The 20,833-nt window shown below is 35.8% G+C and overlaps 1 protein-coding gene across 2 annotated transcripts in view; it reads left to right on the forward strand.

Moving 5' to 3' along the window:
• Nucleotides 1-18,849, forward strand: part of RAB21 (RAB21, member RAS oncogene family) — a 35,837-nt gene extending 16,988 nt beyond the window's left edge. The window contains exons 5-8 of one of the 2 annotated variants that reach the window (XR_010663036.1): nt 5,130-5,184; nt 5,684-5,772; nt 8,529-10,977; nt 11,025-18,849. Coding sequence is in view for 1 of the 2 variants with exons in the window: in XM_065934088.1 (XP_065790160.1) it covers nt 5,130-5,184; nt 5,684-5,772; nt 8,529-8,671 (287 nt within the window). In the remaining variant the exon portion in view is untranslated. Of the gene's footprint in view, nt 1-5,129; nt 5,185-5,683; nt 5,773-8,528 lie in introns of both variants that reach the window. The other variant, XM_065934088.1, reaches the window with a different exon arrangement.
• Nucleotides 18,850-20,833: the final 1,984 nt, after the last annotated feature.

The raw sequence follows: 20,833 nt of genomic DNA on the forward strand, positions 1-20,833 counted from the left end.
ATTTTCCAAATTTACTGACATATTGAGTGCAGCAGCATCACCTATTAGGATTTTAAATAGCTAAGCTGGAATTCCGTCACCTCCACTAGCTTTGCTCTTAGTCATGCTTCCGAAGGCCCACTTGACTTCACACTTGAGGATGCCTGGTTCTAGTTATCTGGGTCATTAAGAACTTTTTTGTACAGTTTTTGTGTGTATTCTTGTCACCACTTCTTAGTCTCTTCTGCTTCTGTTAGGTCTTTTACCATTTCTGTCCTTTATCGTGCCCATCCTTTTATGAGATGTTTCCTTGATAGCTCCAGTTTTCTTGAAGCGATCTTTAGTCTTTCCTATTCTATAGTTTTCCTCTATTTCTTTGCATTGTTCATTGAAGAAGGCCTTCTTATCTCTCCTTGCTATTCTGTGGAACTCTGCACTCAGTTGGGTTTATCTTTCCCTTCCTTGCCTTTTGCTTCTCTTCTTTCCTTGGCTGTTTGTAAAGCCTCCTGAGACAACCGCTTTGCCTTCTTGCATTTCTTTTTCTTTGAGATGATTTTGGTTACTGGTTCCTGTACAGTGTTACAAACCTACATCCATAGTTCTTCAGACACTGTGTCTACCAGATCTAATCCCTTGAATCTGTTCTTGTTACATTTAACTATACATATTTTTGAGTTAAGGACTCCAAAGGGACTTTTGACTCCAAAGATGAAAGTAGACCATGATTCACTAGAGTGGAGGAATATTCTTAATGGGTAAAGTAAGAGAATTCTAGAACTCTGTCTTGGACTTCTGGCATTTCTCTTTGGTTTCTTTTTTGTTTAGATTTTTATCTCTAAGATTGCATATGCTTTTTAGCAGTCATGTCAGCTTAATTTGTCTTTTACATAGATTATAGTTAACAAAAATCAGAATTTCGTTTTTATAAGTATTGCTCTTCTGTTAGGCTTTTCCTGTCTTCTTCCCGCATATCTGTTACATAAACCTAAGTGTAAGATTGAACTTGCCAGATGTTTCTGACTGTTTATGCTTGACATATTTATAATCTACTGGCTTTTTCATGTGTAAATTAGATGCTTAACCTTCTCTAAACCACTAATAATGTATAAATCAGGAATAGAGAACTCTATCCTTTGCTAGTAGAGACTTCCCCTCTAGTTTTATTTAATCCATTGATCAGCACTCTTGGCTGTGGTTGCTCTATTTAATAGAATATTTTGTTAATAGTCTGTTCTCAACATTTGTATGTTTGTTAAACATATATTTATTAATAACTACTTACCACCTGTTGAGTGCCAGGTACTGTTCTAAGAACTACACCGTTATTATTTCATTTAGGCTTCCTGACAACACTGCAAGAAGGCATTGTTGCCATTGCCATTTTACATGTGAGAAAATGGACCTAGCGAACGTGACAGTTCCCAGACTGCATAGTATTTAGAGAGAGGCCTGGGGTTTTAGTTTAGGCCCGTCTGCTCCTTCACGCCCGTATCCTTAACCAACAATATGTGTTACTTGCTGGTGTGTACCAGGCTTTGGGAGTAATATAGTGAATAAGTTAAAAAATAGGGGGAAAAAAAATAGATACGGTCCTTGTTGTCCCAGAGCTTATTGTGTAAGGTGAGAGAGAAAAACAAGCTGTTATTGTATATTGTGATAAATGCTGTGAAGGGGTAAGGGGAGGGTGCTGTGATAACACAAAGGGAAACCTAACTAAATTGGGTGGTGGGGTGGGTAAAGAATTTCCTAAGCTAGTCAGGATTGTGATAAGAAGTGTGTTAATTATCATGGGCTTTAAGTCTCTCATAACTGTATTGATTTTTCATTTGATCATTCACTGTGATGAATATGGCTGATTTTAATAACTACTCTCCATTGTATATGTACTATTTACTGGGCCTTTTACATTATATCTTATTTTCACATAAACCTTGGAAAGTTTATTAGCTACATTTGTACAAAGTGAGACTAAGAGGGGTGAAGTAATATGCCCCAAATCGTATAGTTTTGAAATGAGCCAGAAGTTAAAGCTAAATTTGTCAGATTTAAAAGTTTCCACTAGGCCACATTCCATCCTTTATTTTGTCTAAGCAAAATAAAGTCCTCTTTATTACTATTAGCCATCTGCCCTTAGCAATGGGCATATCCCTTCCATGTTCTTTATTAAAATAGGTATTTTTAAGGAAGAAAAAGGTTTTAGTGTTCTTAGCAGGATAGCCTTTTCTTCTCCAATGGCTTCAGCCCTCAGAAAGTATACAGTACTCTCAAGTAGGTGCTTATTTTGGTGGTTATTCTTGTTTTCAGGTATTTAAGCCTATTGGAATGTTCCCAGTGTGGCCACAGAGTAGTATTGAAACAGAAGTGAAGTGAAGTGGCTTAGTCGTGTCTGACTCTTTGCGACCCCATGGACTGTAGCCTGTCCTCCATCCATGAGATTTTCCAAGCAAGAATACTGGAGTGGGTTGCCATTTCCTTCTCCACGGGATCTTCCTGACCCAGGGATTGAACCTGGGTCTCCAGCACTGCAAGCAGACTCTTTATCATCTGAGCTATCAGGGAAATAAGCCTCAAAGCTGCCAGCTTTACTTCTCTTGCCTTCAAACAAACACAGGAGCTACAAAGGTCTTGAGCTTTGGAAAGGTATCAGTCACTGACAGGCAGTTTTGTGACTTAGTCTGTGCTGTTAATCCATTATGAGCACTGTTCAAAGAAATAGTAGTTATTTAGTAGAAGGATTTTTTTGTTTAAAATATTAATTGTGTTATTAAAATAGTCAGCAATTTTAATAATAACAGATTTGGGGAACCCCTGGTGGCCCAGTGTTTAGGACTTGGCACTTTCCCTGCTGTGGCCCGGGTTCAGTCTCTGGCTGGGTAACCAAGATACTGCAAGCCATGGTGGCGAGCCAAAAAATCTAAAAGAAAATAACTGGCTTTATTAAAGTTGGCTAAGTTTAAAATGCTATTAAATAATAAAGCAGTGTCTTGGTTTTTCAGAATATTCATTTGAGACAATAAGGTGATTGTCTACTTTCCCTAACCTCATTTTTAAAAAGTAGATGTTAGTAATTCTGGAAGATTTTGGGGAAAAAAAAAAAAGAGAGACATTTAAGCTCTATCAAACCAACTCAGAGGGTTTTCGTTAACTTCAACAAGTGTCTCCTTCTATAAGGAGACTGTTTTACCTTTTTACTGTGGCAGAATCTTGTTCCTGCTTGCTGGAACCATCTGCCACTAGGTGGTGCTTTTTGCATTCTTCACGGCATAGAACAATTTACTCTGCTGGCAACTGTTGGATATGTTGGCTGTAATATTTAGCAGATTAAAAATTTTATTGACAGAATAATGTCGGAGATCAGAACTGATACGTGTTTTCTTGCTGAGGTAGACTGTTCAAAGAAGGAAGAGTTCAGTACTGAATTTGCTAGGACCTTCTGAGCTTTGAGCCTGTTTTTTTTGGGAGGGGTGGGGGCAAGAATACTGGAGTGGGTTGCCATTCCCTTCTCCAGGAGATCTTCCTGACCCAGGAATTGAACCCAAGTCTCCTGCACTGTAGGCAGATGCTTCCCTGGTGGCTCAGATGGTAAAAGCGTCTGCCTACAATGCGGGAGACCCGGGTTCGATCCCTGGGTCGGAAAGATCCCCTGGAGAAGGAAATAGCAACCCACTCCATACTGTTGCCTGGAAAATCCCATGGACAGGGGAGCCTGGTGGACTGCAGTCCATGGGGTCGCAGAGTCATACACGACTGAGCGACTTCACTTTCACTTTCTTTCAATTTCACTTTCTTTCACTTTCTGAGCTTTAGCATGTCTGCTTCCCTCTCAGCCTTAGGCTACTGTGTCAAATGTCACTTGAAGCTACATATAATTAGGGGCTCAGATTATTGAGGTCTTCTATATGCAAAGCCTCTGGGCTTGTACTTCTCAGTTCTAAGCGTTGCATCTTTCATTGGGAGCTTAATTAGTTCAATGCTTTATCTGAAATTGTCTTCCTGATGCGCTAAAGTTCCAAGAAAAAATGACTTTATTTATAGGATTTCCTTTTTTACCTCTATAGGTCATAATAGAAGAAATGAAAATATTTGTTTAATGTGTCCTTTTTTAGTGTATTTCCCCCTTTCCTGCCCGTTATTTACATTGCCTTTAGCACTCAGTCCAGACTACTTACCTTCATCTCTAGCCTGTATATAGTAAGGAATCTGCATTTTGAAGTTTCTTCACTTTTATTCTGGTTGCTTTGTAGCATAATTTCAGTTTGGTTTAATTGCTTAAGGAAAGCCAAACTTATTTTCAGTAATTTAAAATCTGCATGGTATATTATCAAGTGTGAAACAGATCGCCAGTCCATGTTGGATGCATGAGACAAGTGCTCGGGGCTGGTGCACTGGGATGACCCAGAGGGATGGGATGGGGAGGGAGGTGGGAGAGGGGTTCAGGATGGGGAACACATGTAAATCCATGGCTGATTCATGTCAATGTATGCAAAAACCACTACAATATTGTAAAGTAATTAGCCTCCAAATAATAAAAATAAATGACAAAAAAATAAAATCTGCATGGTATTCATATACTAAGTTCTCTGATGTTTTTAAAACAAACAGTACAGTTTTCTTCCCCTGCACTGGTGAAGTACTTCAAAAGCCATACGTTTTAATGCTTTCTTTAATCAGTTCATATCATCCAGAAAACCAAAATATTCTTAGGATCCAAAAGGCTAGCCTAATATATTTTTATGAGCAATAAGATGGCCTTGTTTAATTACTGACCATCTCTAAGTTGATTGGGGACCACTTTCACTTGGATAAGAATCATAGATTTTTCCTTAGGGTTCCCTAGTAAATCCTAATCCCATTTATTCTCTAAATCAAAAAGAATGCTCATCTCTTTAGGAGAGTTCTTTCCTCTCTGAGTCCGCAGCTTCAGGAGGGATATGCGTTGAGCCATTTGAGGGAGGTTGAGGCATTCACCTTGACAGTCATGATCAACCCTCATGTCTAGGAGTTAACCTGATAGTTTCAAGATCCTGAGAAGTCTGGTGGGGATTTGCATTTCTAGGGGATTAAAATAGCAATTGTATATTTAGAATTAGCTTAATTTCCTGATAAAAATGAACCAATGTTAAACACTGGCATTTACTTTTTCCAATTAGGTAATAAAGTAGACTTGGAGAAGGAGAGACATGTTTCCATTCAAGAAGCAGAATCGTAAGTGTTGTCCTTCTCTTCCTTCCGTCAGTCACTCTATGTAAGAAGTCTTCATCCTTGCACAGTGTTCTTTGCCATTTAAAACCTTTTAATATAGATTGAGCTATTGGATTCAATGAAGCGTGTTTACATTGGCAGTTTCTAGACTTTTCATGACATTTAAAGATATTTCACTTTCAATTCTCTTTTTGGTTTCAGTAAAAAGTATAAAAGTGATGCAAAAGAAAACTGCCATGGCCAAATAGTCACAAAAACTAAAATATTTGGGTTGCAGATTAATTTATAAAAACTTCAAGTCTTACAATATATTCTTATTTAAAAGTTGGTTCTATATAGAGAGATATTAAACAGTATATGATCTTAATTTCACTAAACCTGGGTTAATTAGTAATAAGTCACTAAAAGTGCTACTGTTTAAAAAAAAAAGTTCAAATAGCAGTTGTGGCAAAAACTTGAAACATTATTTTACATCAATTACTGTGTTACTTTTCTTTTTAAGGTATGCAGAATCTGTGGGAGCAAAACATTATCACACTTCAGCCAAACAGAACAAAGGAATTGAGGAACTCTTTCTTGACCTTTGTAAAAGTAGGTGTATGGATGTGTGGTGTTTGCTAAATATATATTAAATAAATGCAATATTATTAAAAATAAAAATGGAAGGGGAATATACAGAATAAAACAGATTTAAGAGATGTAACAACCTGTTGCAGTGGATGGACCTTATGTGGATCCTAATTTGACAAGCTAGTGAAAAAGAACATTTGTGAAACAATTGGGACTATATGAACACTCACTGGATATAGATATAGATCTTAAGAAATATTGTGAATTTTGTTAGGCATGATTATGGTATTGTGGTTATGCCTAAAAATAATTTTTATTTTTTGAAAGTTTTTACCTTTAGAAATCATAATTTATGAATGAAATTTATGTGTCTGGCACATAAATTTGTTTTAAAAATAATGGTAGCGATGATTGCCAAGTGTGGATGAAGGTGTGTGATAGACATATCTATTTTCATTATGTTTTTCTTTTATGTATGTTTGTGCTTTTTCATATTAAAAAAAGAGAAAGGAAAACATTTATCATATACAACCTGAAAGTCATTTCTCATATCACCAATAGAACACATACATACTTAGGAAAACTCTAGTCTGTAGAATAATGGGTTGAGATGATATTGTCCTTGAAATTACAAACTTTCGAGAACATGCTGAAATAATGGTTTTCTCTCTAGAAAAATGTACATATACACAAACTTTGGAGTAAATATAAGTTTTATGTAAACCTGAAGTTCATTTGTAGTTCACCTGGGAGAGTAATTCTCTAAATGTAGTCCCCTCATCAGCAGCATTAGCATCATTTGAGAATGTTAGAAGTGCAGGTTCTTGGGCATTACCCCAAACCTACTGAATCGAAATTCCAGGTGGTGGTTCCCTGAATCTGTGTTTTAATCATCCCTCCTTATGATTCTGATTTATAGTAAATTTTGAGAACCACTGCTGTACGTATCAGTCACTAGGAAATCTTGTTAAAATTGTAATTTGATAAAGTGGGTCTTGTGTAGGCCTGAACTTCTGTTTTCTAACAGACACCCAAGGGTTAATGACACTAGTCCTTAGACCATACTTTGAGTACTGAGGTTCTAGTTCAGTGGCTTGTAAATGTTATATACCACATCTTTATATAAAAAGATTAAGTGTTCTCCATATGTTATTTTAAAATTATAGAACATGTACAAGTGCTTATGTATTTTGTATATTGTAAAACATATATTTAAAAAAATAGAAATTTTGAAAGGTTGGGGGAAACTCTTCTCATTTCATCTCAGTGAATTGTCCCATATACCTCAATTTGGAAACCATTGTTCAAGATCAGTCTCTGGACCCAAGTTTAGAGCCCTTATTCTGTTCTGAAGACTCTCTTTTCTTTGCTCATCTTTTCGGATATGTGTTTTGCAACTATTTACTCCTAGTGTGTGTCTTATATTCTCATTTTTCTTAACTGTCTCTCAGAGAGCAAAAGATCTAAATTTTAATGAGGTCTGATTTACCAGTTTTTCTTTATGAGTCATTTTTTGTGTGTCTTACATGAAAAATCTTTGCTAACTCAAAAGTCATAAAGATTTTCTTCTACAGAGATTTCCTCCTATTTTTTTTTCTTTTTTTAAAAAAAGTCAGTTAATTTATTTTTGGCCATGCTGGGTCTTCACTGCTCTATGGGCTTTTCTTCAGCTGCGGAGAGCGGGGGCTACTCTCTGGCTGTGGTCTGCAGGCTTCCCACGGCAGTGGCTCTCCCTGTTGGGAGCGCTGGCTCTGGGGCCCGCTGGCTCTGTGGAGCACAGGCTCAGTAGTTGTGCTACATGGGCTTAGTTGCTCTGAGTCGTGTGGGATCCTCCTGGATCAAGGATTGATCTCCTGCATTGGGATCTACTTCTTTACCAATGAGCCACCAGGGAAGCCCCTCCTCCTATGTTTTCTTCTAAACATTTTGTTTTACATTTAGGTCTGAAATTAATTTCTTACTAATGTTCACATATGGTGGGAGATACAGATTGAACTTCCATTTTTTACGTGTAAATGTCCAGTTCTTGTACTGTTTCTTGAAAAGATGATTCTGTGTTCATTCAGTAAACTTGGCACATGTGTTAAAAATCAAGTGACCATATGTATGGGAGTCTGTTTCTGGACCTGTTTTGTTGATCTCTGTATTTCTTCTTTCACCAGTATCTCATTGTCATCATTAGAGCAACTTTCTATTGTATCTTTAAACCAGATAGTGTGAGTCCTCCAGCTTTCTTCTTCCCCCTTCATCCTAATCTCTTTGGTTCTTTGAAATGTTATTTGCTTAAAAGTTTTACATTACTTGAAGAATAATCTTGTACCCTAAATATTGCTTGTACTTGGAACAATTTGACCTTCTTTGACATATTTTGAAGGTGGGAAGAGGGGATGACAGAGGATGAGAAGGTTGGATGGCATCACCAACTCAAGGGACGTGAGTTTGAGTAAACTCTGGGAGTTGGTGATGGACAAGGAGGCCTGGTGTGCTGCAGTCCATGGGGTTGCAAAGAGTCAGGCACGACTAGGCGACTGAACTGAATTGAACTGACATATTTCTAAGTATATTTGGAAAATCTTAAGGATTGACACTTGTATATAGTCATTTGTTCAGATCAAAAACTTGTTTTCTCTGGTGATGTCACTGTGGACAAATACTCTTTGCTATTAATTAGTTGCCTTGTTAGTTCAAAATCTGCTCTCATGATGGTAAACTGACATTAGAGAAACAGAAGACTCAGATTGTGGTCCTAAATGATGTCTGCTTTCTCCCTCTCTTAGGAATGATAGAGACAGCACAAGTGGATGAGAGGGCAAAAGGCAATGGCTCCAGTCAGCCGGGAGCTGCAAGGCGAGGTGTACAGATTATTGATGATGAACCTCAAGCCCAGAGCGTTGGTGGAGGGTGCTGTTCTTCTGGATAACTGTTCACCCCTAAGAAAGTAAAAAAAACAAACTGTGGATCATTGCCCTCAACATGAAGACTGCCATATTCCAAGTCACATTATTTTACCGATGGAGTTACAGAATTAACAGTATTTTAAATTACGTTTATAACTGCAGAGACCTTAAGTGCTAAACTTAGTGGAGTTTGTGACCAGAGAATTGGCATTTTCTACAAATGTTAACAAAGCAATTACCAATGGCCTTTTTACATATTTTTTTCTTTAATAAGAAATAATATGCATGTAGAAAAGACCTACTTAAAGGCTTCATTTATATTCTTTTAAATCAAATCTTTATTTAATAACTTATATATGTTGTTGGAATGGTATACATTTTTGCAGTCCTTTGTATTTTGTGGTAGTTTGAACTGTATCCCTTCTAAACAGCAAACTGTCTTTTGTTTTCTTCTTCTGTCTTTTTTTTTTTTTTTAATTAGCAGATACCTGAAGTACTATTTTTGCAGGGTTTGCACAGGCCCCTAACTGTCTACTACACTTTGATATAATCTATATACATCCTGTATGCTGAGCTGGTAAAATACAATGTAAATTACATATTAAATATTTTATCTGCTTTTACAAGTGCAAGGTGCAAAAATATATACAATAGTCTCATTGATGACTGTAAAGTGAATTAACATTTGGTGATAATGCCTAAGCTTTTTGACTCTGATATAAAGGTCATAGCTCCCCTTCACTTCTGTCTTAATTTGAAAGTGGCGTGTTTCAAGTTTCTCATATACTTTACTTGAATTATTGCTGTTGTCATGTTTTTCGCCTCTAAATCCATCTGATCATTGAGCAACAGCCTTTACCTTTGGGTTTTGTGTTGTTTCGTTCTTTTGTGGGGTTTGCGGGGTTTTTTGTGGGGCAGGGATTAAAGAGATGACTTCTGCCGTTTTTGCTTTAGAATGGTTACCTTAGAAGTATTTAAAGAGCATGCTGAGTTTCACTTCTGCGAAGCTTTGGTTTTCTCTTAGGCTTTATATGAAATGGGTTCAATGGCATGAGAAGAGAGGAAGAAGCCCCAGATAGTAGCCACTCACCAAGACTTTTACACACAGCATGTTAGTGGTGGTTTCTGCTCCCGAGGCAGCGCTTCTAGATCCTTCCTGAGCAAATCGTATTTGTTCATTGCTTGCCAGAGATAAACACAGAAAGTTTTGTTTCATTTTGTAAGCGCTATCCTTCTGAATTTCTTTGAAGGGAAACATTTCATGTAATGCAGTTATAGCAAACACTGGAAAGATTTATTATAAAATTATATTCTTGTATACTTTGTAAATTAGTCTCACTAGGTCTTTTTTTCCTTAAGCATAAGACTAAACCTAAATTTGTTAATTTTAATAGAATCAGGCACAGGAAGAATACAAATTGTGTAAATTAACATAAATTGTTCTTGTTCTAATATATATATTTTTCCATTTCTGTCATGCTTGGAAAACTAGTAAATGTTATGTCTAAGATAAAATGAAATGGTCCCTGGATTTACTTCTTATAAGAAGCAGTAGTTATACAATAAAGTTGTTAGCTTGAACACTTAAGAGAATATAAAGAAATTATAGTTACTAAAAAAGTAACTTTCCCAAATGGATTAAAGTTGAATGAATTGCCATCTTGATGTTATGGTATTGCAATTTTAACTTAGTATTAAGTATTCTATAAGTCTGCATTTTTACCATCTTTAATTATTAATCTCTGTCACACTCAACACACAGCTTCTCTGTTGTGTGTGTTGAGGGAGGGTGGGGTGGAAAGAGTTGCCTGGAAGATAAGCTAAAATTGTCCTCTTTTATGGGATGATCGTACTCTGTGTAGTTTCTTGGTTTCCTGGAGGGAGGCAGGGGGAATTCTGAGTACAGATACTGGAACAAATCGTTTTTGCCCTCCTGGTTATTTTGTCTGTAGAGAAAGTCTCGGCTATAGATGTAGTGAGAAATAAGCTCTTCTCTATTGGAGTGAAGTATGTTTTTAAAACTAGAGATGAAATTGAGGTTTATTTTAAAAAGTAAAATCAAAATTCATGATTGGAGAGTTGGACTCTTCGATTTTCGACCCTATATTAATGATATAAAGTCCAGATAGAAACCTCTTCTCCAGAGTTGCCAGGTAATTGGTGAGGTACAACCACTCTATGTTTCTTTCTTTACTCTTCCTTGGTTTCTGTGTATCTTCCTTAACATCAAGCATTTCATTCTTTTTTTCACCTGTAATTTAAACTAATTCAGTAGCAACAATAGATAATATGGTATACCTGACCTTGCTCCAAAGCTCAAAAGTTTTAGGTAGGAATAGAGTGAAAGGGTAGTGAAAGAGGACAAATCATTTGCAGTGTATATTCAAAGAAAAGATAAAAAAAAAAAGAAACCAAGGCTAAGAAAGTTTTTCTGATACTTACTTAACCTCCCTAATACATCTTTTGTGTTCTTGTCCTTATAATTGTGCTACTAGGAAGAAGACACAAATTATCATGTGTATTAAAAGTAGTAGGTAGGTAGAACCAATGTATTTTTCAACTAATAAGTGTATACTGTTGGTATATATAAATTAAAAGTTGGTTTAAGATAATCATTAAAAAGGCATCCAGATATTTAAAGTATACAATCATAGTTTCTGTAATGACGATGGGTATTCTGCTTGTTTTGCATTGTAATTATAGGGGAAGATTATTGTTTTTAAAAATACACATTTCACAATTTGGGGGTAAACAGTAATCTGCAAAGAGCATCACATTATCATATGAAATACCTGAATTTCTTTGGTTCTGGGGATATCTCCTGAAAGTAGTCTAAAGCTATGGCTGTAACAGCTAAATTAAAATCTTTTAAAAAATATTAGCTTGTATGTTATTAGTAATACTTTTTATTTGGCATTAAAATAAAAGCAGAATATTTCATTTTTAGATTTTTAGTAAGAAAAAGAGAAGGAAGATAGTAGAATGAAAGTCAGGTAGATAGGAAATTCTACAAACTTATAATTTTTAAAATCATTTTAAAAATTATAGTACTTTTAACAGATAGTTTCTAAATAAGGCAAATTATGCATTGTGCCAAATATTTAGAACATTAAAAATGAGTTGTTATACTGTTTATTTCTTTTAATCCATAATTTGCAATTTTCTGTATTACAGATGCTACCAGGGGTCTAGGTCATTGATCTTACATTATCTTCAGATAATATCACTTATATTCTAGAAGGGTTTGATGCATGCCTTTGACTTTTGAAATTTACCTTTTGACTTCTGTTTGCCATTATAGTTTTTTAAAGTAGATACTTTAAAAGTATGTCTATATCTAAAAGAAGATATGTTTTTTAAAGTAGATACAGTGTAACAAAGAGGGAATACTTAATTTGTAACCATTTAAAATGTTGAGATCTTCTGGAAAATGGGGTAGATAGTAATGACCAGCAAGAAACTTACAATAATTTCTAAAGAGAACCTAAATAGATCCTTAAGTGTTCTTTTCTAAATTATAAATTGCATTACCTAGATTTTAATAATTAAAAGCTGGGATTCATTGAACTTGTACATTTACTTGATTTCATAATAGTCATTGATTCTAGTAAGCTGCTGTTCTATAATTTTTTATCAACTAAAACAGTAATAATATATTTGGTATTGTGGGCTAAAATTCATGCTATCCATATGTCTGACTTTGATAGCTTTTCCCTTTTCAAGAAAACTATAATTTTGAGCAAACTTTCCTACATGTAAGTATTTTAGTATTAATCACATGTAATGAAAAAATGTAGAAATACTCTTAAACGTTTGCAATTTTAAGCAAAGTGCTTTGCTTCTAAACAAATAGCACTTTGGCAGATCTTTAGCACTGCTTGGGCTACCTGGAATTTATATATAATCTCTCTTCTAAGGAAGCTGAGTGTGCTTTTGGGTGTTAAACTTTCTACTGCGGCTTCTTTTCTGCAGTAGATAATGAACATGGCATGGTACATGGCACACCCAGAAAGAATCTTAAAGCATCTGGTCCTCTCCAAAATAATGCACGTATTTCCGAGTGCAATGGATTAAAGCCAAACGATGAGCCCACCTACTTAAATGATCTTTATTGTCACGATATCAGTTCTCTCTGATTTTGGTACTTCCCTGGCGACTGAATCATTTCTTCATTATCAGATACTCAAGAAACAGCTTTTGTGATTTCCTTAAATTTGAGCTTGTGTGGAGCAATGAGAGGTGAGGGATAGCAGGGGAAAAGTATGATGATGATGAAAAACAGACAACAGTGGTATTTGGTAAACTGTACCTTTAGTGGTGGGTTTCTCTGGTGGTCAGTGGTAAAGAATCCGCCTGCCAATGCAGGAGATGTGGATTTGATTGCTGGGTCAGGAAGATGCCCTTGAGAAGGAAATGGCAACCCACTCCAGTATTCTTGCATGGGAAATGCAATGGACAGAGGAGCCTGCTACAGTCCATGAGGTCACAAGGAGTCAGACACAACTTAGTGACTAAACAACTCAACAGTCTTTAGTGGTAGCAAGCTATTTTAAGGAAACCATCATATGAAGTACTTTCTAGAAGTATAAAAGTTCCTCATTTTGTATTTAATTACATATGACTATATTCTCGGAAAAAAATTAAAAATACAGATACTGTAGAAGTGCCACTAGGGTACCCCAGAGTGTATACTCTTCAGTCACCTTTTCTTTATGCATTTATGTACATATATATCTACCTGTAGAAATATATAATTTTGTGCATTTTTACATGTTGAAGTGTCTTACTATGCATATGTTTTGCAACTTGCTTTTTTTCCAACCAAAATGTCTAGATTTTACATCAATATATACAGATTTTCATTTTCTTCCAAATCTCTCTGGGTGTGTTTTGCCTTTTTATACAACTTCTGACTCTCCATAAAACCTTCTCCAGAAACTTCCCTGGCAGTCTGATGATTAGGATTCCTCGCTCTCAATGCAGGGAGCACATGTTAGGTCACTGGTGTAGTTAGGGAACTGGGATCCCACATGCCACAAGGCCTAAAAACAAACAAAAAAATCTTCCCCAGAGGAGTCTGGCCAATTAGGTGGATTTCATTAGAATCATAGACTTTAAATGCAAGGCAGGACTTGACTTAGAATCCGGGTCTCTTTTAAGCATGTGAATCAAGAAATTAGACATCTGCCTACAATTCATTGGAAGTATTTTACTTTTGGCCTACTGTTGACTAATATATAAAATTCAGGAGTTTAGCAGATTTTTCTTTATTCGGAGTAAGTTTTTATTTGAGGAAAGAAGGAAAAAGGGGACAAACTAAAATGAGTATTTATACAGCTTTGAGCATTACATAACACAAGACTTCGTGCTACCAAAAATTGAAAACTTGGTTAATTTGTGTCATTAATACAGAATGAAAAATGAAAATCTTTCTTCAGGTCTCCACCTCCCCCACCATCCCTCTTTAGCGGTAACTATTGTTAACAACTTGGTATGTGTCTGTATCTAATATATAAATGTTTTAGTTTATCTTTGGTCTTTATAAATATTCAGTTCCCTGAAAGCAATTTCTTGTTGAGTTGTAAAGTCGTGTCTGACTTTGTGATGCCATAAACTGCAGTACATCAGGCTTCCCTGCCCTTTGCTGTCTCCCAGAGTGGGCTGAAACTCCTGTCCATTGACAGTGATGCCATCCAACCATCTCATTCTCTGTCACCCCCTTCTCCTACAGTCCATGGGGTCCCAAAGAGTTAGACACGACTGAAAGTGTTAGTCGCTGAGTCGAAAGCAATTTCTACCCTATGTCAAATTCTGCCTTCAATCAATTGACCAACTTTCCAAGAACAAATCGGAATCATACCTTTTAAAAGAAAGTTAAATCAGTGATGACAGTTCCTGAACTAGAAGTTAAGTACCTGACTTTTAAGATGTTGTACATTTTCTAAATTAAGCTTAAGAGGTAACTAGCATTCTGGGGAAGTCCATAAAATTATTGGTTTTGCCCCCTTTGGAAATAGGGCTAGGAAAAAGGGGTGAGGAAGTCCAAAGTCCTTGATACGAGTGTAATTTTTGGCATATTTTCCTGCTTGGAAAGTATTGTAATGTCCCCAACAATTACTTTATGAGTACTTCTCTGCACTGTCAAGGTTATAGCTAAGCGTGTGTGCTGAGACATAAATATGTGTGCTCCAGAACAACAGATTTATTCATATTTGACTTTTAATGAAAACAATTCAGACAGCAAGTTAAGCACAAGTTTACATGATTTTGTTGTTTCCATATGGTATTTTTAAAAATTTAAAATATGTTCTCTGTTCATCATGACTCAATTTCATTCATTCATTGAGTGCCCAGAGCATGCACAGGGGAACCAGACTTTCTTTATAGTTAGAGCTTGGAGATGGGGAACTGATTACCATTGCCCACAGTCTAGGATATAAATGGTTTATTTGTGGGTTTGAGGTTAATCAAGCTCATGTTCACATTCTGTTTGATCACATAGATAGGTACTGGTCAAACTTGTGAGGTGCAGTAATTAGAATGACAGTAGTTGGAGATGATAAGTGAATTTGCGGTAAAGCTGAACAGAATTTTGGGTCATGGCAAACTACATTTTCTAGCCAGATTAAAATAGAATAACAAGTTTTCTAGTCTTAAGTGGCAATTAAGTCCTCAAGTCCTTATTACTTTTCCAAATTTTGTGGTAGCACTGAAGAAACATGTCTTTTGCTTGTTTACACAGCTTTTTTCTTTAATCTTAAAAATGTATTTAAAAAGGCAATTGTTTTCTTTGCCTTTGACAGCTGTTCCCTTGTTATCAGATAGTAATCCAGGACGCAGTCCATTCCTGAGTGCTAGTAAACCCTTCTGGGGAGTGTAGTGTGATATGACGTGTATTTTTTCTTCTGGCTGCGTTGGGTCTTCACTGCTGCGCATGGTACTCTAGTTGTGCACAGGCTGCTCGTTGCAGTGGCTTCTCGGGGTGGAGCACGGGCTCCAGGGGGCGTGGACTTCAGCAGCTGTGGCTCAGGCTCTAAAGCGCTGGTCAGTAGCTGTGGCACCCAGGCTTAGTTGGTCTGTGGCATGTGGGATCTTCCCGGGCCAGGGATCAAGCCTGTGTCCCCTACAGTGGCCAGCAGATTCTTAACCACCAGACCACCAGGGAACTCCATAACGTCTATTTCTAAAGGCACTTTCCAATTTAGGAGTATGGGTTGCCTTTTTCCTTCCTGAAATTGAAGATACAGGCCAGAAAGACACCTCAATGAATACCAGGATTTCCTAATACTCTTTCCAGTGCCTTTTAAGAATATTTTTGATATTGCAGTGTATTATTAAAGTTATCTATGTCTCTTCTTGGTCCTCTTGGGGAGAAAACAAAGTCAAATCATTGATTTTTGTTTTTAAGAAAAACTATTCCATGAACCAATTATCAAGAAGTAACTTCTCATCTGCATTAATTCACAAAACATGAATACTTTTAATAATCTAGTGATAGCTCTTCAAAATGTAAGAAGCCTATAAAGGAAAAACTGTCGTAAGAACAAGAGGCTTTGAGACTTCTGGCTGTCTCCTGGGTAACGAAGTTATTCCTCTTAGCCAAATACTATGCAATATAAGCTCCTTGCTCCCCATTTTGAGTCCCATGTTGGTATTATGAAACCTGAAAATGTACTTTAGCTGAAGAAGTGGCATTTAGTAATTCCTCCCCGTCAAAGGTCTTACAGTCAACAGTAGTGGAACAAGAAATCTATTTATTAAGGACATAATCCAGGATGAACTTTGTTGAAGATTGCCAGGTGTAGCGTTGTTCGTTTACTGAGAACTTACCTTTAGTGTGTTGCCTTGAGGTTGCCATGTGACAGTTTAGTTCCTCAGCATTTGACTCACTGCTTTGCCAGAACTACAGCTGTGCCTCTTGCAATAAAAAATTCAAGAATTATTAACTGGATATAGAATTATTTACAAAATAATCACCATACATGAGCAGTTCTCATCTATGAAAGGTTTAACAAAATATTCTAATACATGGGGGTGGGAAGGGGGAATTATCTTAAAGGCAGAACTAAAAGCTAAAGTTCAAGAGTTCTGTTGATTGAAAGCTTCGTTCAGTCTGGTAAGTAAGTGACTTGTCTTTTCCTATGAACAGTGAATCTAGAAATATAGGTGCGTTTAATTAGAGAAATAAAATTTTGCAAATTAGTGATTCAGAATATTAGAAGGCAAAAATAGCTACTGAAAACCATACCATCAAAGAATCGGAATATTTGTGGCAGTGCTAAAAAGAAGTGGAGGAGCTCTAAGCTCTGCTTTTTCTCTTTTTAAAGGAGAAAAAGCCTGCATTTAATAATCATAGAGACATTTGAGTATGTCCCTCGCCTAATAATAACTTCCACCAACAATATTTAAAGTCAGTTTTAATGTTATTAGGGAAGACTGAGGTAAGTTCTGTGATCTTTAGTTACTAAGAATAACTAATACCTTAGTCAGCTCTTCCCTGCCCCCCAATTACAGTCTTCCTCCATGATAACTAAATTACAGAGAAGCTTCCAGCCACTTGGCATTTCTGCCATGAATTCTCAATTTTTCATATGCCACAAGTTCTGCTCATGCTGTCCTTGAATTTCCTGACCATCTTTGCTCTCTTTTTTTTTTTTTTTGGTGGTGATGGCAGGGTCTTTCTGAAGCTGATTATGACACTGCCTGTTATCTTTTGGAAACACTTGAACTAGAAAACTTTAACCATGTCTCACCATTTTTGCCCTAATATTAAAAACTGGGTGGAATTTAGTATCCTCAAATTCTTAATTTCTAATAGAAAAAGATTTTTTTTTAATGTTTCTAACTTCTTCAGTATTTCAAGGTGATTTAGCTGTTGTTGTTTCCTGGTTACTTTGCAGTTAAAAATGCACATGCCAGTTACTTATAATTAATTCAGTACATTTTAATGGGATATTCAAAGCAGATCACTACACTTACTATATTAACTGAATTTTTATGCTATTTTAATGTACACACCAAGAAATACTAAAAGAAAAGTTTGCATGTACCTGATAGCCACTCCCCCCGCCCCCAACTGAGAATTAAACAGTGAATGAACAGGAAAAGAGGTAGAAGGTAAAATAAATTTCAGTCATAACCTCAGGTTGTCATTTACAGTGATTAAGCTTGTAGATGGACATTTATCTACAGGCATACCTTGTTTTAGTGAGCTTTTGCTTTATTGCACAAAGTTTTTTGTTTTTTCACAAATTGGAGGTTCCCGGAGACCCTGTGTTGAGGAAGTCTATCAGCATGATTTTTCTAAGAGCATTTGCTTGCTTTGTGTCTGTTTCACATTTTGGTAATTCATAATTCAAGCTTTTTCAATATTATTATATTTGTTACAATGATTTGAGATCAGTGATCTTTGTTACTGTTGGCAATTTTTGGTGTATTTTAAAATTGTTATGTACTTTTTTTTTAGACATAATGCTATTGCTCACTTAATAGACTACAGTATGGAGTAAAAAGTTTTATATGCACTGGGAAATCAAAAAGTTTGTATGACTTGCTTTATTGCCATATTTGCTTTATTTTGATGGTCTGGAGTGGGACCTGCAATATCTCTGAGGTATGCCTGTATTTATCTAAATAAGAAATAATGAAAACTAATTGCACTTACATTATTTGAATGTTGTGGTCAGGATTCATATCTTGGTCTTATGAACTCATTGGTTAGATTTCCAAATCTCAGTTGCCTGCCTTTAATGGTCTTTGATAGTAATCTTAGAATACTAGCACATTTGAAAATTTATGCCTCAGTTTTTAGGAGTTGGGAGTGTGAAATATATACAGTCAATATAAGATCTAAGGGATATTTGTCCACTGTAAAATACAAGGAAGAATGAATTACTGAAGAAGTGAAAGAACCTCATCATGAGGAAGAGCCTTAGAGTTAAGCTGAGCGATAGTATCTTTTAAGACCCTGTGAGGAAAATCTATAAATATTTATTCATTTTGGCTGGGCAGTGTTTTTTTTGTTTGTTTGTTTCTTTTAAAGTTTATTGAAGTATAGTTGATTTACAATGTGGTGTTAGTTTCAGGTGTATAGTGAAGTGATTCAGTTATATATATATATACACACATATTTATTCTTAATTTTATATTTCTTTCCTGGATGTGTATTTTTATCTATAGGTATGAAAACAGGCATTTGAGCTACTTAAAATATTAAACATAAGGAAATTGCTTTGTATATTATTTGGTTGGGCAGTTTTCAGACCTGCTTTCTGGGGAGTTGGGGAGGTCACTAGTACCTAGTGGTTAGGATTCTGGGCTTTCAGTGTTGTGCCCGGGTTCAGTCCCTGGTGGAGGACCTGAGATCCCACAAGTCATGTGGCATGCCTTCCCACCCCTGCCCCCGAAAAGCTGCCTTTTGTTTATACTTTGTGGAATTTTCATCTTATTTCACTGTATCACACAATTGTTGCTACTTTACTTCACCTAATGAAAATTTTAATTGGGAAGTTAGAATTTTTAACCACATCTGAAAATGATCTGGGGAAGGAACATTTGCTTTATCATGTGAAATTCTGATTTTGTGTGGTATTTTAAAGAAAGACACATGACTGATTTATTCTCCTGATATCCAGGTAACTGGTGTACTTTGGAAATATTTTAATAAGATCTCTAACTATAAGAAGACTGATTTTCTTGTATATGGAATTTAATCTTCTGTTTTGTGCATGTAAACATCTTTGGTTTAGATCTATGTGATGTTAAGCTTTAATTGCCATTTCCCCCATCATGTTATACCTAGTGTGTATAGTTGTTACATGAAATCATACATACCTTTAGGAAAACCGTTATGGACAATGAATGAATATTATCAAGGATGTTTAAGCAAAATGGAGACTAAAATTTTTACTTTTTGCCAGCAATTTCATATGTAAATCTAAGACGAAATCTTATAAGCTGAAAGGCCTACTTTATTGCAAAATATATATGTGACACTTTACTTAAAAAGTTTATTGTACCCTGAGGAGTCGGGTGGGGAGGGAGGTGGGAGGGGGGATCGGGATGGGGAATACATGTAACTATATGGCTGATTCATGTCAATGTATGACAAAACCCACTGAAATGTTGTAAAGTGATTGGCCTCCAACTAATAAAATAATATTAAAAAAAAAATAAATAAATAAAATAAAATAAAATAAAAAAAAAAAAAAAAAAAAAAAAAAGTTTATTGTAGTAGGAAAAAGGAATTAGATACTATGAATGGGTAGAACTGATAAATTTCTTTTTAGAAGGAAATCAGTTTTGGTTTCATTTGTGAATGAGACCTGGAAAAAGAGATATGAGTGAATCATCACTGAGGTTGAGAAATTTAGCTGGCACTTCATGTTTTTGTTTTCATAATAAAGAGTCAACCATAAACTGTTCTATGCAGAGAATTTTACTTGTGCTCTGAAAAGTGTACAAAATGCACTACTATAATTCATGTCCTCAAGGAACTTAAAAATCTAGGGGAAAATTATGTAACATGTGAGGGCATTCAGAGACATTAAAAATGGAGGAGGAGGTAAATTTATAGAAGATAGTAAAAGGCTTCAGAGAGTCAATTGAAAGGAGCATCCTAAAACTAATAAAGTCACTGGATATAAAATTAGTCACAGAAATTAAAAGCTTTCATTTAAACAAATAATAGGCTGTTCGAAGATATAATTGAAGAAAAGTCCCCTTTTAAATGCCTAGGAATAAACAGTATGCAAGACTACAAAAAGAAAAACCCATGTTTTTTCTGAAAAGAAAGTTCAAGTACTTGAAAAGGCATATCGTATTCTTGGATAGGAAGACTTAACATACATGCCAGTTATTTGTAAATTATTCTATAAATTTAATGCAACCCCAAGAAAACTGTCAGGATTTCCTAAAACTAGAAAGCTGATTCCAGACTTCCCACGAAAAAGAAGCAAGAATAGCCGAGAAGACTCTGAGAAACCAACAAAGGCAGACTAGTCTTAACAAAATTTTAAACTAGAGAGAAGAATTTGGTACTGGCATATGACTGGTCAGATCTTTAGAGCAGAATAGAAGGGTAAAAAATAGACCCAGATACGGTAATTTAGCACAAGGCAAAGATAACATTTCATTTCAGTGGGGGAGAATATGGTTTAACTTATTAAAGATACTAGGACATCTGA

The sequence above is a fragment of the Muntiacus reevesi genome, chromosome 4, assembly GCF_963930625.1.
Source record: "Muntiacus reevesi chromosome 4, mMunRee1.1, whole genome shotgun sequence".
NCBI classification, from domain to species: domain Eukaryota; kingdom Metazoa; phylum Chordata; class Mammalia; order Artiodactyla; family Cervidae; genus Muntiacus; species Muntiacus reevesi.